This window comes from Alligator mississippiensis, chromosome 14 (genome assembly GCF_030867095.1).
Source record: "Alligator mississippiensis isolate rAllMis1 chromosome 14, rAllMis1, whole genome shotgun sequence".
Classification (NCBI taxonomy): Eukaryota; Metazoa; Chordata; order Crocodylia; family Alligatoridae; genus Alligator; species Alligator mississippiensis.
In genome coordinates this window covers 31,105,088-31,118,630 of record NC_081837.1, presented here as the reverse complement: position 1 = coordinate 31,118,630, position 13,543 = coordinate 31,105,088, and the positions used below count along the sequence as shown (strand labels likewise).

Here is a 13,543-nt window from a genome sequence, read left to right as displayed (position 1 = left end):
GCCGTTCCCTCCATGTGTTTTAATTTCATTTGGGGTGCAGGTACTCCAGGTTCCAGGGAGTTTTTGCATTTTTAATGTAAAGCAATTCCAAGTTCGTGTCCAAGCCCCTGAGCAGCTCAGTCCAGTTAAGATTACTAACTATAATCTTTCTGTTTATTAAAATTTGCCATTTATAAATCAAGAACTTTAGTTGCGTATGTACTTTCGTTTATCCTTCTATTATATATAAAGTGGATCAAGTTGCTGTCTCGCAGTTCAGCACGATGTTCTACAACCAGCCATTCTATAATGTTTCTGCTATTTACCAAAATCGGCCTAAAATAGCATCAGCTTTCCCTGGTTCATTAGCTGTCTGGCAAAAGAGTCTGTTGGAATAGCTGAGCCCTGTCATTATTTAGTACCATTTGTTTTCCAGTCTGTCTGGGAAGTTCCTTTCTCCTGACACAAATACTGGTAGTATTGTTCTCTAACATAATGTTCTAACATCCTTTCCCAAAGCGATTTTGATCCAAACCAGTTGTATTCTATTTATGCTATCCTTGCTTATTTCTTAACAGAGCATTATACCATTAAAATGCTGTACTACCCCACCATCTTAATACTTATTTCTGTTTTTCCTGAATGGTGCATATGTTCCAGTTGTCATTGCTATCCACCATGTTTCTCTTACTTTATAATACCCAGTGTCACATCCTGGACCAGTAATTCAAGTTCTGGTACTTTGCCTTCCTGATTTCTTAAGTCAGCATACAGACTTTTCAGTTATTTTTAGTGATGGTACCCAGTTCCCTAGCTGGATTAGGCACTGTCCTTTCATGACCCACCTTTACTTGCCTTGCTGCTGTTTCAGCTTCTTTTCTTCTTATTTTCCCCATCCTCCTTTATCCATTGCAGTATCCTTATTTACCTGATTTTCCTCTGCTTGTGTAATAAAACCAGGCATCAAAATAATTCATCTTGCCCAGCGATTTTCCATTATATCTTACTCTAAAGGTCTTATCAGTCATGCAAGTTTTGATCCCAGAAGACCAATTCCCCAGGTACGCAGAAGGATTCATAATTTGGCTGGATGGGACCTTGGAAGATCATCAGGTCCAGCCCCCTACACCAAGCAGGAAAGATAACTGGGGGTCAGGTGACCCCCCGCAAGGTGCCCGTCCAGTCTCCTCTTGAAGATTGCCAGTGTAGGTGATTACACCACCTCTGGAGGGAGCTTATTCCAGGCTGGACACCCTGACTGTGAAGATTTTCCTAATGTTGAGCCTGAATCAGTCTTCCAGGAGTTTGTGGCCATTACTCTTAGTTTTCCTCTCGGGTGCCCTGGTGAACAGTTGCTCACCGAGCCCCTGATGTACTCTCCTAGTGTAGTAGTAAACTGCTACCAGGTCCTCTCTCAGCCTTCTTTTCTTCAGACTGAAGAGTCCCAGATCCCTCAGCTTTTCCTCATGTGGCTTCCCTCTGTTCATAGACTCTGATCATATGGGTGGCTCTTCTTTGGACTCTCTCAAGCTTGTCCACATCCTTGTTAAAGTGTAGTGCCCAGAACTGGATGCAGCACTCCAGCTGCAGTCTCACCAGTGCTGAGCAGAGCAGAAGAATCACCTCCTTGGTTTTGCTGGAGATGCATCGATTGATGCATGCTGGGGTATTATTTGCCCTAGGGCTGTGTAAAGCTTTGGTCCCTGTTCAGTGGAGATTTGGCCCAGTTCGGTGGCCAAATCTCTGAATCAAATCAGGAGACCCTTTAATCTCTCTGAATCGAATCAGAAGCCTCCGAATCAATTCGTAGAGATTCAGAAAGATTCGGGGATTCAGACATAGACACAGCTTTAAATGTTTTTTTACCTACCTCAAGGTACCATGTGGCTCGTGAATGCTGTGATGCTGGAGTGTCCCACAGGAGCGCTGTGGGGCTGAGTTAGGGTAGATGGCCCTTTAGACCTTACTGTGCCTTTGGTAAAAGAGTGTCTTCGAACGGAGGTGTGGCTGGTGGGATCTTTTCATGTTGTTCCCAGGCCATCAGGTGGCATACACCACCTGACTTCTTTCCAGTGCCGCAGATTTGGTAATAATTCTCCCTTTCCATTCCAGATACATGGTGGATGCTGCAGACCAGGAGAAGATTGAGGCCTCAAAGAATGAACTTCACAACCTGCTCGACAAGCCACAGCTCCAGGGCATCCCTGTAAGCAAGCTCCAATTTGGGGTGGCAGGCAGATTCTTCTAGGCTGCTCCCTTGTCCCTGGGCATCAGGGCTGGTGTTTGGAGGGGTTACCTTTCCAGTGGTTGCTTGGTAACAAACGGGGCAAAACAAATCCCTCTTCTCCACTCTGCCCATTTACACTTACCTATTTGTGTAAGTATCTATGCAAAATGATGCTTTCCAGACTGGGGCTGGGCTGGAAGAGGGGGTGCTTCTGAGGAAGCCTTCCCAACTTTTTATATCACTTATAAAAGTGACTGAGTGAAACACTTGCCTGAGCAGTTCCAGAATTAGGTTTATAGTTTTGAAGAGCATTTTCCATAGAAAACTTACATTTCCTTTGTGATGTAATAGTAAGCTATTTCACTGAGCCGGTAGTGTGAAGAGGCTGCCTCTGGGACTGTTTTTGCATGAGACAGATTGCAAATAGCTGCACCTAAAGACCAGGATGAAAACTTCAGAACAACCAAGGGGCGGGGGGACATCTCTGCAACAAACACACACCAAAATGTGCCTCATTCTGTGCAGGAGAATGTCACATGTTCTGCTGTGCTAGAGAATTTCTGCATTTTTGCTGCATTCAGCAAATTCTGAGCTTTTATTTTAAATCAAATTAAGTGTCTCCTCCTACACAGAAGGCTCTCAGGCACATAGCTGTGCATTATCTTTCAAGAACATGTACTTTTAAAAAAAAAGCTGAAAAGGTGAAAAAACACCAGTAAATGCTGAGGTAAGGAGGTCTTGCTTAAAGAAGGCTCCGACTCGCATTTGGAGAATATCCACAGCATAAACTATGCTTTTGTTAAATGGCAGTTCTCAGAGGGAAGCAGAAAGTATTGTCTAGTATTATTCTTCATACATGTGCTCAAAGACATGTTTGTGCCTTTCAGGATTTTGAAGTCAGTCGCTGGGGCAAACCACCATTTTTTAACTGCTTTACAGCTTTCTTTCATTGGCTTTCAGCTCTCTGACTAACAAGTAGACTTTTATTCTTTAAGCTTAAAAAAATTATGCAGTTGGACTCTGGACAGTAACACAGAAGGTAAAATGTGCAGAGGAGCACAGTGTTGCTTTCTTCATGAATAACTTATGAGCCACCAACCTTATGCTAGAAAAAGACTTAAAATGGGATACTCTCAAGTGTTCGCCGTGTTTAATTTTGGCCAGATCTATGTGATAAGAGTGCAGGTGGTATTAGTGAAGAATCTGTTGTACTCTTACCTTCTGTTCCCCTTAGAAATTTATGTCAAGCACTTTTGAAAATGTCCTCTCTTGTCCACACTGATAGAACATAAACCTGGTACTTTGGATCTGTATATAATAAACAGCAAGAAGCATAACCTCCTTTCTGCTGCTGCTGCTGCTCCTCACTGCTCACCATTCATGTGCAGTGTAATTCTTGGTCACGTCTGCCCCCAGGAGCATCGTGGACTGTCTCGCTAGGGCAGGATTAAGGTTGTGTTTGTCCTTATGTGTAGGTTGTGGCTTTGAGAAATTCAGCTTTAACCCATTACTTCCTAGTTTGCTAAAGCTTGGGAGTGGAGTTCTCAAAATGTAATATACTTTTGAACCCTGGATATGTGCTTGCCTCCCAATCTCCACCTTCATGCTCTGTTTTATCAGGGAATTTCTGGAATTCTTTAAATAGTTATGACCTGACACTGTCAGAGCAAAAGATCAGACATTCACCTCCTCCATGACCTTCTGTCTTAGCGCCCCCGTAACTGGCTGGTGGCTGCCAAGAGCAACAGGGGCTTTTAATTCCATTTTAGTAGCAGAGGGGCAGAGGTAGAGCTCTTTCTCCCTTGCCCACTTGATCAACCTCTACCAGTGGTAGAAGTGGGGCTTCTGTTGGAGGGGCCTTCTAAAAACAGATGGAAACTACCCGCCCTGACTTCTCTTCCCTCCAACCTAAGCAGCTCCTGAGCAGCCCTCTGATCATGGCAACCCCTAGAATGTTTCCTTGCTGCAGGGGGTGGAAGTAGCTCCCTAAGCTGTTTTCAGTTGCCAGCAGCCACAGAGAAAGCAGCTGGGATGTAGGGAATGCTATGGCCAGTCTCCCCAGGAACGTCCCTAGCGCATCTTCTACAGTGGGACTACTTAAAGTGGAGCTGAGTTCAGCAGGCAGGTGTGAGACTCCCTGTAAGTTAGGATTGAATGGTTTGGGGCTCCTGATTCCTTACAACAGTGGAGTGTCTGTGACAGCAATGAATGGGTATTTCGCTAAAGTTCAGCCAAAGTATGTTAGACTCCCCTCTCAGAAACCTTTGAAGAAATTCCAAGCTGGCTTTATGTGGGTGTTAGGTTGAGAATTCAGACACTGTCTCTTCTCTCCTGCAGGTTCTAGTACTTGGAAACAAGCGAGATCTCCCAGGTGCCTTGGATGAGAAAGAGCTTATTGAGAAGATGTAAGTACTGGGGTGCTGCTGCTGCTCCCGGTTTTGATGCTGTGGGCATTGTCACTTTGTCAGCCTGTGCCTCTCCGAGGCTGTGGAACTGCTGTAGCATGATCTGCTTGTACATTGCTTGGGAGATGCAGCACCTCCTTGCAAGTGAAAGAGTAGGATTCTTGGGGCTCTGTTACAGGTAATGCTAAGGAAGGAGTAGAATGGGATTGCAGGTTCTTCTCTCAGGGTGCTGGAGTCCTGAGCAGAACAAGCCAGCACAGAGCCACATCAGTTAGCTCTCCCACTATAGTGCATAAACTCTCATAGGGCATGCCCTAGTCCACAGAATGTCCCCTTGCTGCTGCTTCCTTTCCTTGAAACCATCCCTCCCAGTGCTCCTTTGGCAGTGGCTTCTGTGCCCCATTCCTCACCCCCTAATCCCTCTGCAGCCGTAACACTATTGCCATTGGATAGTGAGACTCGAGAGGTGCTTTCCCCAAACCCTCAGGTGCAGACAGGTGTAAGGTGTGAGTTAGTTCATATAGCAGACTATGGTTCTACATGCCCTTTGAAGCCCTCCAGAAATGAGCATACAGGAAACGGGCATTATTTAGAAGTACTTTAGGTTACATAGACCCACTGCAAGGTCCAACAGGGGCACCTACCACGTAGGAACCTGCCACATAAGAATGCTTTGGCATTCCTCCGTGGGGCAAGGCAGGAGAAGAATGAGGCATTGCATCAGTGAGTGCTGTCTTGTCCAATTTGCCACTACTCTTCCAAAGGGCCTTCCTCCCTCTAAAATGGGATTACTAGTCCCCAGCCCTCAATCCCTTTGTACTTTCCCTGTGTCTGGTCTCCCAGCAGGGGGTGCTTCTTGGGAGCGGAGGCGGGCAGGGTGGATAGGAGAATGATCACTGATACCAGCTCCACTCCCCACAGTGCAAAGCTACAGATCCCTGTTACACCCTCTGGCTGGAGAGCACGCTACTGCATTCAGCTGTGGCAATTTTGAAGCTCTTCAGACTAGGCATGACAGCTGCACTTTGAAACACTTGAGATATTATGTCCGTCTCTGCCCCTAGTCAGTTCCTGATGACTAGGCTTGGCAGGATTCAGTTTTTATTGGTAAACATCAATTTTCATTTCACACTCGCAGACCAGCACTTCCATCATTAGCAATCAAAATTTATAGAAGGGGGACATAAGAAAAATGAGGGCTGATGGAGTGTGTGACAACAGGGGGGAGCAGTCTTACCGAACTGTGCTGACTGTAGTTGGGACTGCAACTCCCAGAAACCCCAGGGGACTGAAAGCAGAGGAGGAGGAAGTGACAGGGTGAGTGGAGTTGGGACTAATGGCAGCTCTGCTGCTCAGCTGGTGGCAGTCTACAGTACAGTAGTTACATTCATCATGGCGGGCAGTTACACTGCACTATAGTAATAGTATATTGTCATTAATAAATTGTCTGCCCCCCACACCCCTAATTTCACACAATCCTGAAAATGTAAATAGATAAAAATCTAAGGAAATGCTTAAAAATAAACATTGATGTTTTCCATCAAAATTATTGAAAAATAAAAATCAATTTCTGTCACCTACTGATAATTCACTGCTGGGATGGTCCAGGGTGGGTGAGCCATCTCTGAAGCTGCTCTGTGATGACCTCCCAGAAATAGTGAACAGGGTTATAAGTGTTCATTGACACCCCAGGGATACTCTCACAGTGCAGCAGGACAAGATCTTGTTCAGTAAATTAAATACCCTTGTATTTGCCAGTGCCTGGAAGGATCTGGGGCTGAGAAGCTAAAGAAATGAACATTTTTTCATTATTCCTCTCCATGATCCCTTAATTACAAGAGACAGAGCTGTTTCAAGGTCCCCCCAGCCTTGATCCTGAAGTCCTGCTATACTCGATGCCATGGTAACAGAGGTTTTGCCTTGCTGGAGGGGTCAGGCAGGAGGCACTGGGTTGGGAAGAGATACTGGCACTAATGGCAAGGCATCCCAGGCAGCAACTAGCTGAGGTGGCTATTTGGGTAAATTTCCATTGTGCCCAGGTTTGCTTCTGGGCAGTGGGTTCTTGGCTCTTACGTGACAATTTCATTTTTCATCTCGGCTTTCCTTGGTGAGCGATAGGCCCCAGATTCCATCCTCAGGTCTGTTGTTCACTGAGGGCCAAATCCTGTTCCACCTGTATGGTGCAAACTGGACTTAGTCACCAAAGTGCAATTCTAGTCCACCCTATTTGAGTCCTTGAAAAATAACTAATGCAAAAAGTGGGTGGGTCTTCCTCCTCCTTGCTGGTTATGTGACTCTGTCTTAGCAGTTAGGTGATGGTGCAGTGTTACCAAAGTAGATGCATAAATGGATTTTCAGTGACTAGAATAGGTTGGAATAGAAGTGCACTTGGTCTAAGTCCATTTAACTTCTATTAGGTGGGATAGAATCTAGCCCTTAGTGAGTGACTGTAGGCAAAGTCCTTGCTATAAAATGAGCCTCATCTCCCTGTCTGTAAGGAGCTGTGAAGTCCTTGACTGAACAGTGCCACACAGGGGCGAAATAAATGATTTTGCTTAGCATTTTTGCAGCCAAGGCCACATGGTGGCACCAGGATCACAGCTTTAGTCTCGCTTGAGTGCATAATCTCTTAGATTTGTACAGTTGAATTGAACACTGGAGCCCGGGTCCTGCAGCCCAGTGGTCTTGTAGGCAAAACCAAGTCCCTTTGTCTGCATCTCCCACACCGGAGCATAATATAACCGCTCTGGCTCAAAGCAAACTGCCCGTGGAGGCTACACTGTTTTGGTGGGGCTGGATAGAGGGCTGTGGCTCACTCCCTTTCTGTGAGGGCTGCTATAGTTTCATAGATGTTTTGGTCGGAAGGGACCCATTAGATCATCGAGTCTGACCCCCTGCCATGGGCAGGAAAGAGTGCTGGGGTCAGATGACCCCAGCCAGGTGTTTGTCCAATCTCTTCTTAAATACCACCAAGGAAGGGGACAGCACCACCTCCCTTGGGAGTGTAGTCCATATTTTGGCACCCCTCACTGTAAAGAATTTTTTCCTGATGTCCCGTCTGAATTTGCTCTCTTTCAGTTTGTGGCCATTATTTCTAGTTACCCCAACGGGCGCCCTGGTAAACATCATATCCCCTATTTCTTGCTAACCCCCCCCCCCCCCCCGATGAATTTGTAGGCAGCCACTAGATCACCTCCGCCTCCTCTTGCAGAGGATGAACAGGTCCAGGTCTCCCAATTGGTCCACGTAGGGTTTTTTCTGTAGGCCTTTAACCAGACAAGTGGCCCTCCTCTGAACCCTCTCCAGGCCATCCACATCCCTCCTGAAACGCGGTGCCCAAAACTGGACGCGGTACTCCAGCTGTGGCCTACTTGGTATTTCTGGTGCCTAAGTTGGACAGAGGATCGTGTGTGTGTGTGTGTGTGTGTGTGTAGCCCCAGCTAAAGGTAGATCACTGCTGTCACACTTTTACAGTTAGCAAAACCAAGGTAGAAAAGACATGATACATTTTAGATTATGCAGCAAGGTTACAGCTTTGCGCCTCCTCTAATGCACAGCCTGGCTAGTGGCTTATTTTTAGGGAGTCTGTTTCAATCGTCAGGATGTCATTAGTTTTCCTTTTGCCTCTTTCAGTGTCACCAGAAAGGCTTTCCAGCCCTTTTCTTTGCCAGCAGCGTTAGATGATTAGAGTGGGGTGCTCCGAAGGGGGGTTAAGGGGAACTTCTCTTTCTCCTCTCAGCCCCCTCAAGCTGCCCCCAATAGAGCTGCTCCCTGTGAGCCATTCAGCCAGACAAACATGGACCGAATGGAGGCAGACAATAATGACTCGCTCTCCTCACAGGAACCTGTCTGCCATCCAAGACCGAGAGATTTGTTGCTATTCCATCTCCTGCAAAGAAAAGGATAACATTGGTAAGTACCGCCCTGGGCTTTAGGGAGTGTTTGTGGTGGGATCTATTTCTCTTCCTTGCTGGTCAGTCAGGGTTCAGATGGGAAATGCCCGAGCCCCTCTCGTAGTCTTCCATCATCTCGGCTTCTGGCTTCTGCCTCATTTCAGTCCTGTCATGATTTTCTAGTTTTCATGTAAAGCAACCTGCCCTCTCCAGTCTAAAACAGGTTCTGGGCAGCAATGGGTGGGAAGGCAGGCAGGTAGGTTCCTTATGGGTGAGGGTAACAGGCCTCCTGGGGTATGGAGGACACCACCAGGAACTGCAGACTGAAATACAGCAGGTAAGAAACTCTGATGCCCCTTAAAAAGGAAGCCTCTGCCTAGGGCTAGAGTCCCACAAAAGAGAGACTGTTTGAGGGGAGTTCCTGCTCCTTGGTAGCTGGTAACGGTGTGCATTGCCTTTGCAGACATTACCCTACAGTGGCTTATTCAGCACTCGAAGTCCAGGAGGAGCTGAGAGCCCTTGGACCACATCTTGGATTGGGAAGATGCCATTGTACAAGCCCAAATCCCCCTCCCATTCTCCCTGTTCCCTGCTTTCTCTGTTCCTCTCTCCAGCTCTCTCTCTAGATGGGTATTTTTAGGGGACCCCAGGCTCCTCTCCTGCTGAGATGGAGCTCTTGTTTTTATTGTAAAGAAACTGTCTGACTTTGAAATCTCTCTCCCTCCTCCCTTCTTCCTCTCTGTCTCTCCCCTCCCATTTTTGGCACTGTTCTGTTGTTGTCAATGTGTATACAGTATATATATATATGTATATATATTTTAATTTTTTAATTTAAGCGATTACGCTATTACTAAACTAGGCCCTGTGACCTGTAGAAGTGCTGGGGAGCCCTCCCCCACCTCCTTGAAGGCAGGTTGAGCACCAGAGGCAGTATTGGAAAGTGAAGAAGAGTAGTATGGCCAGGCAAGGGCTAGCAGCTGAGCCTGGCCCCTAGGCAGAGTGGGGCTGGGCCATGCAGCAGGCAGACTCCTGGGGAGGCTGCTTTCTTCCCTCTCAGGCCCATGGGGCTCGTCCAGTATCTCCACTCCCCAGTGAGTGTCTGGAGCTCTTGCTGCCTGCCTGCTGCATGCCCACCCTGTCTCTTGTGATGGATTGAGCCCTTCTTCGGGTACTGCCCTGAGTGAAGTGGGTGATTTGTGAGAGGCTGGGGGAGACATTGTTCTGTTTGAGGTCAGCAGTCTGATCTGACTTGGGTGAGTCAGTGCTGTTCCCATCTGTAGAGCCCACCCCTCTGCTTCATTCCCCAGCATTTCACCTCCAGCTACAGGGTCACAAGGGGACTGGTCACTAACTGGTGGGGTAAACTCCCTGCCTCCCTCTTCACCCCAGTCTGTTACACAAGCCCCTGAAGTCTTTGTAGTCTGCTCTCCTGGTTTAGGTGTTGTTCTCCTGTGCTCCTCTCTTCCCTGGGCTGCTGCAGGCTGGGATTTGGGGGCAGGGGCAAATCACTTTTAGGTCCATAGAAACTGCCCGGGAGGAACTTGCAGTCTGACATGGAGGGGTCAGCGTGAACTTGGCACCCGAGGTACTGTGATTTATGCACAGAGAATCCCTGCTGTGTCCTGAGCTGTGGAGTGACCTGTGGCTGGCTGAGCATGCCCTGCCCAGGTCCTGTATGGGTCATTGTGAAGAGGTCCCATGGACTTTATGCAACAGCCAGCCACTGGCTCAGCACCAAAGCACATTCCACTAAAGAGGGCTAACAACAGTTTAAATTACTTTAGGACTGGAACTATACTAAGGTGCTTGTTTAGTACAGGATAACAAAACTGAGCACCCTTTCTACCCACCTCCAACTGCCAGCTCCCTGCCTCCATGCCCCCGAGTCCTCTGCAGTCCCCTGTGTTAAAGTTCAGCTGTGAGTGTGTTGCCATAGGACATGCACCCACATCTTGGGCAGTCAGTGGCTTGGTCTCTGTTTTGCAGCCAACCAAGACTGTTCAGCAAAAGCTGCACAAGGACTCTTTGCTCTAACAGCATGGCTACCCCTTTCTTTGCTCCCAAGCTATTATATAGGACTTTCTTGCTGAAGCCTGGCAGCCTTGGGATCTTCAGGCTTCTCGTGTGTGCCTGCAGTCTGGGAGTGATGGTCTTGCTCCAGGTTCTGGCAGGGCAGTCTCTTCATAGGCATGCTCCCTGTGCCACTGTCATATGGTTCTCTGGTTTCCTGTGGTTCCCCTGGGATTGGATGCTAGTGAGGATTTCCCCTGTTTTTGGGGCAATGGTGTCTCTTCAGGGGCTTAGGAGCCCCTGTGGAGCAAGGTGGGAGACTCATGGCAGTAATGCTGCTCCGGAGGGCCCTAGAAACTACAGAAGAGTGCCTAGTTATGGTTCCCCGCAGATGAGGGTTCTTCCTGTGGGGGTCTTCAGTGGTGGCACCTTGGAGGACATCCCATGGACTAAGAAGGAATTGGCTTGTGTCTGGCTTGCATGACCGTGGGATAGATGCAGGATCACTGGACATGGGCATTTCCAGAGGGGTGTCTTACCTCTTCCCTTCTAGTGCTTCGGTGGAAAGGGGCAGGCAGGTCTGTCTCAGCAGAATGGAAGGGCTGCCAGGTGGTTGTCCCTGTCTGTGTCATGTGTTACTGTGTGTGAGTGGCTGGGTCTCTTGCACAGGCTCAGAGCCTTGCTAGTTGTCCTGCTGTACAGCTAGTGGCAAGGATGGGAGTGGCAGGAGGGGAAAGGCATCCTAGCACCAGGCCTTGCAGTCCACCTGACTTCTGTGCTCTGCTGGTGTCTGCTATCCCTGAGACTGCAGGTGACTTGGCAGACCAGGGAGCAAAGTGTGGGGACAGCGAGATTTTTGTGCACTCTTAACCTCTTTCCAGCCAAGGGCAGATGGCTGTTATCTAGATGCAGTTATATCCCTCTCTATCCAGTATGTTAGCTAAGAGGCAGTTATGTCTTCAGAGCAGCTGGCAGCCTTGTGAGAGTCTGCAGGGTCCCTTCTCAACCCCATCCCACCCTGCACGGAGCTGGCCCCACTGGGGGCTCTCAGACTTCATTGTTCTTCTCTTCTGTTCTTGTTTTTGCAGAATTGCACAAGGAGATATTTCCATTTTTTATTTAATGAACTGTAAAGTGTCGTCATATTATTCCTTTTTTAAGATATATTTTTGGCTCATACTTGCCCTCTGTTGGGAAATGATTCTTGTAACTGTATAATTTTTTTTTTTTTTTTTTTTTTGCCTCCTAATAATAAATTAACAATTTTGTGCTGGGGGTGTTTGCTGCTGTCTCACTTACATGTCTCCAACCCTTGGTACTGCTGTGGGGCATGGGTTCAGGAAGTGGTTACTCCCTCTCAAAAAGGGCTTTCCAGCTGTCACTACTGTATCAGGGCTCTCAGGCAGTTGCCTATTGCCAAAGCTCCTGAACAGGAAGGCAAGACAACCCAAAAATTGAAATGTCAGAGCTCTCAGGAAGTTGCTGTCTGAATGGTGGGTACTTTCTCTCCCCATGGACAGAGCCATGGGCAGATCTAGAGTTTTTGAAAAGGGACGTGCAGATGGTGAGGTGCATCATCACATTTAAAGCCACACATTTTTCTCCAGCTAAAAATAAACTAGAAGCTTTACTAATATGCTAGGGGCCTAGGACTATATTAAAATTGAAGCAAAAACGCAACTTGATTGGAATGAGTTGAAAGCAGTCTGCGGGACTGCGAAATAGGACCTTTGTTACCAGGAGCAGCTAATAGCAGAATTGGAGAGAAAAGGATAGCCTGATCGGTGGAACATCAAGACCATTAAAAAGAGAAGGTTGTTAACACCTTGGGTGAGTCGGAAGGGATCAGGTAGATTATAATGAGCCATGGAGTCAATTGACTCCATCAGCACTGTCTGACCAAATGCTTCTGACACTGCCAGGCAGCTGTTTTAAATCTGGGAGGAGCAGAAATCAAGGGAGTGCACCACTCCATGCCCCTGGATCTGCCCCTGGACAGAGCTTCCGGGTTCTGCTCCATCTTCTTCCAAACCTATCCTCTTGGTCCTGTGTTATGGGCTTGCTCCTCGGTGTGGCAGTGTCTGTTTCATACACACACTTCACTTTTGCATGTGGGGAAGAAAAGGGTGTTTGGTTGGGAGAGCCACCCTGCTGCAGATCTGGGGAGAAATGCGCACGGGGTTAAACCACCACTTCTGGAAAGGCAGCTTTGGTGTTCCTGTTGGCTGACCGCAACCCCTGGCTGGCATTCAAGAAGGGTTGCTGTTCCCCTTTCTCACTCTTGCCCTTGGTCTGTGCCATTGGGAAACCCTCTCTCTCCAGCTCCCTGTCCCTGCTGTGCTCAGTGGTGGCTCTCTAGGGGATGAGAAGTGCTTGTTGCCATTTGCTGACTTCAAATGAGAAGGCTCTTTTTTTGCATGGTGGTTCTGCCTATTTGTGCCATGTGACACCTGCCTCCTTTCCAGCCATAAGCTGGGCTTTCCCCTATAAGCCTGGCCTGGTCTGCTCCCCCAGTGCAGAGAAGGAGATGGGCTTTATAAATTGCCTTAAGGCAGTCTTTTGGCTGGGTTGCTTCCACTTTGGTGCTCCTTTCCCCATGGTGTTGTCTGTTCTGTACAGGCAGCAGTGCTACACTGGCCAAGTGCATGCAAAGGCAAGGGATGGGATCAGCCCGTGGGCCTTGGGCTTTGTGGAACCAGAACTAGAGCAGCAGGCATCTGCCCACGGCCAAAACGCTGAGGCTGCTGCCATCTGTGAGCATGGGGGAACCCTGAACTGATCCCAGGCTGATTCTGCTATGCATATGCTGATCTGGACTGGGAACAGGCTTGGTCAGAGCACTGGTGTGTAATAGCAGAAGTAGGGCATTGCAACTTGGCAGGCCTGTAGCTATGGTGGGGAGGAAGCCCTGCCATCTTAGTGGCATAGTACTTGGGGTCGGAAGGGACCTAAACAGATCATCAGATCCGATGTCCTGCCCCAGGCAGGAGCAGGTGTCAGGGTCATATCACCCCAGCCAAATATCTGTC

At 48.0% G+C, this 13,543-nt stretch overlaps 1 protein-coding gene across 2 annotated transcripts in view; it reads left to right on the top strand.

The window, feature by feature from the left end:
• Positions 1 to 11,789, top strand: part of ARL8A (ADP ribosylation factor like GTPase 8A) — a 43,571-nt gene extending 31,782 nt beyond the window's left edge. The window contains exons 4-7 of one of the 2 annotated variants that reach the window (XM_006266078.4): positions 2,092 to 2,185; positions 4,544 to 4,611; positions 8,453 to 8,523; positions 8,968 to 11,789. In XM_006266078.4, the coding sequence (XP_006266140.1) occupies positions 2,092 to 2,185; positions 4,544 to 4,611; positions 8,453 to 8,523; positions 8,968 to 9,017 (283 nt within the window). In that variant the 3' untranslated portion in view covers positions 9,018 to 11,789. Of the gene's footprint in view, positions 1 to 2,091; positions 2,186 to 4,543; positions 4,612 to 8,452; positions 8,524 to 8,967 lie in introns of those variants that run through there. The other variant, XM_006266079.4, reaches the window with a different exon arrangement.
• The last annotated feature ends 1,754 nt before the right edge of the window (positions 11,790 to 13,543 follow it).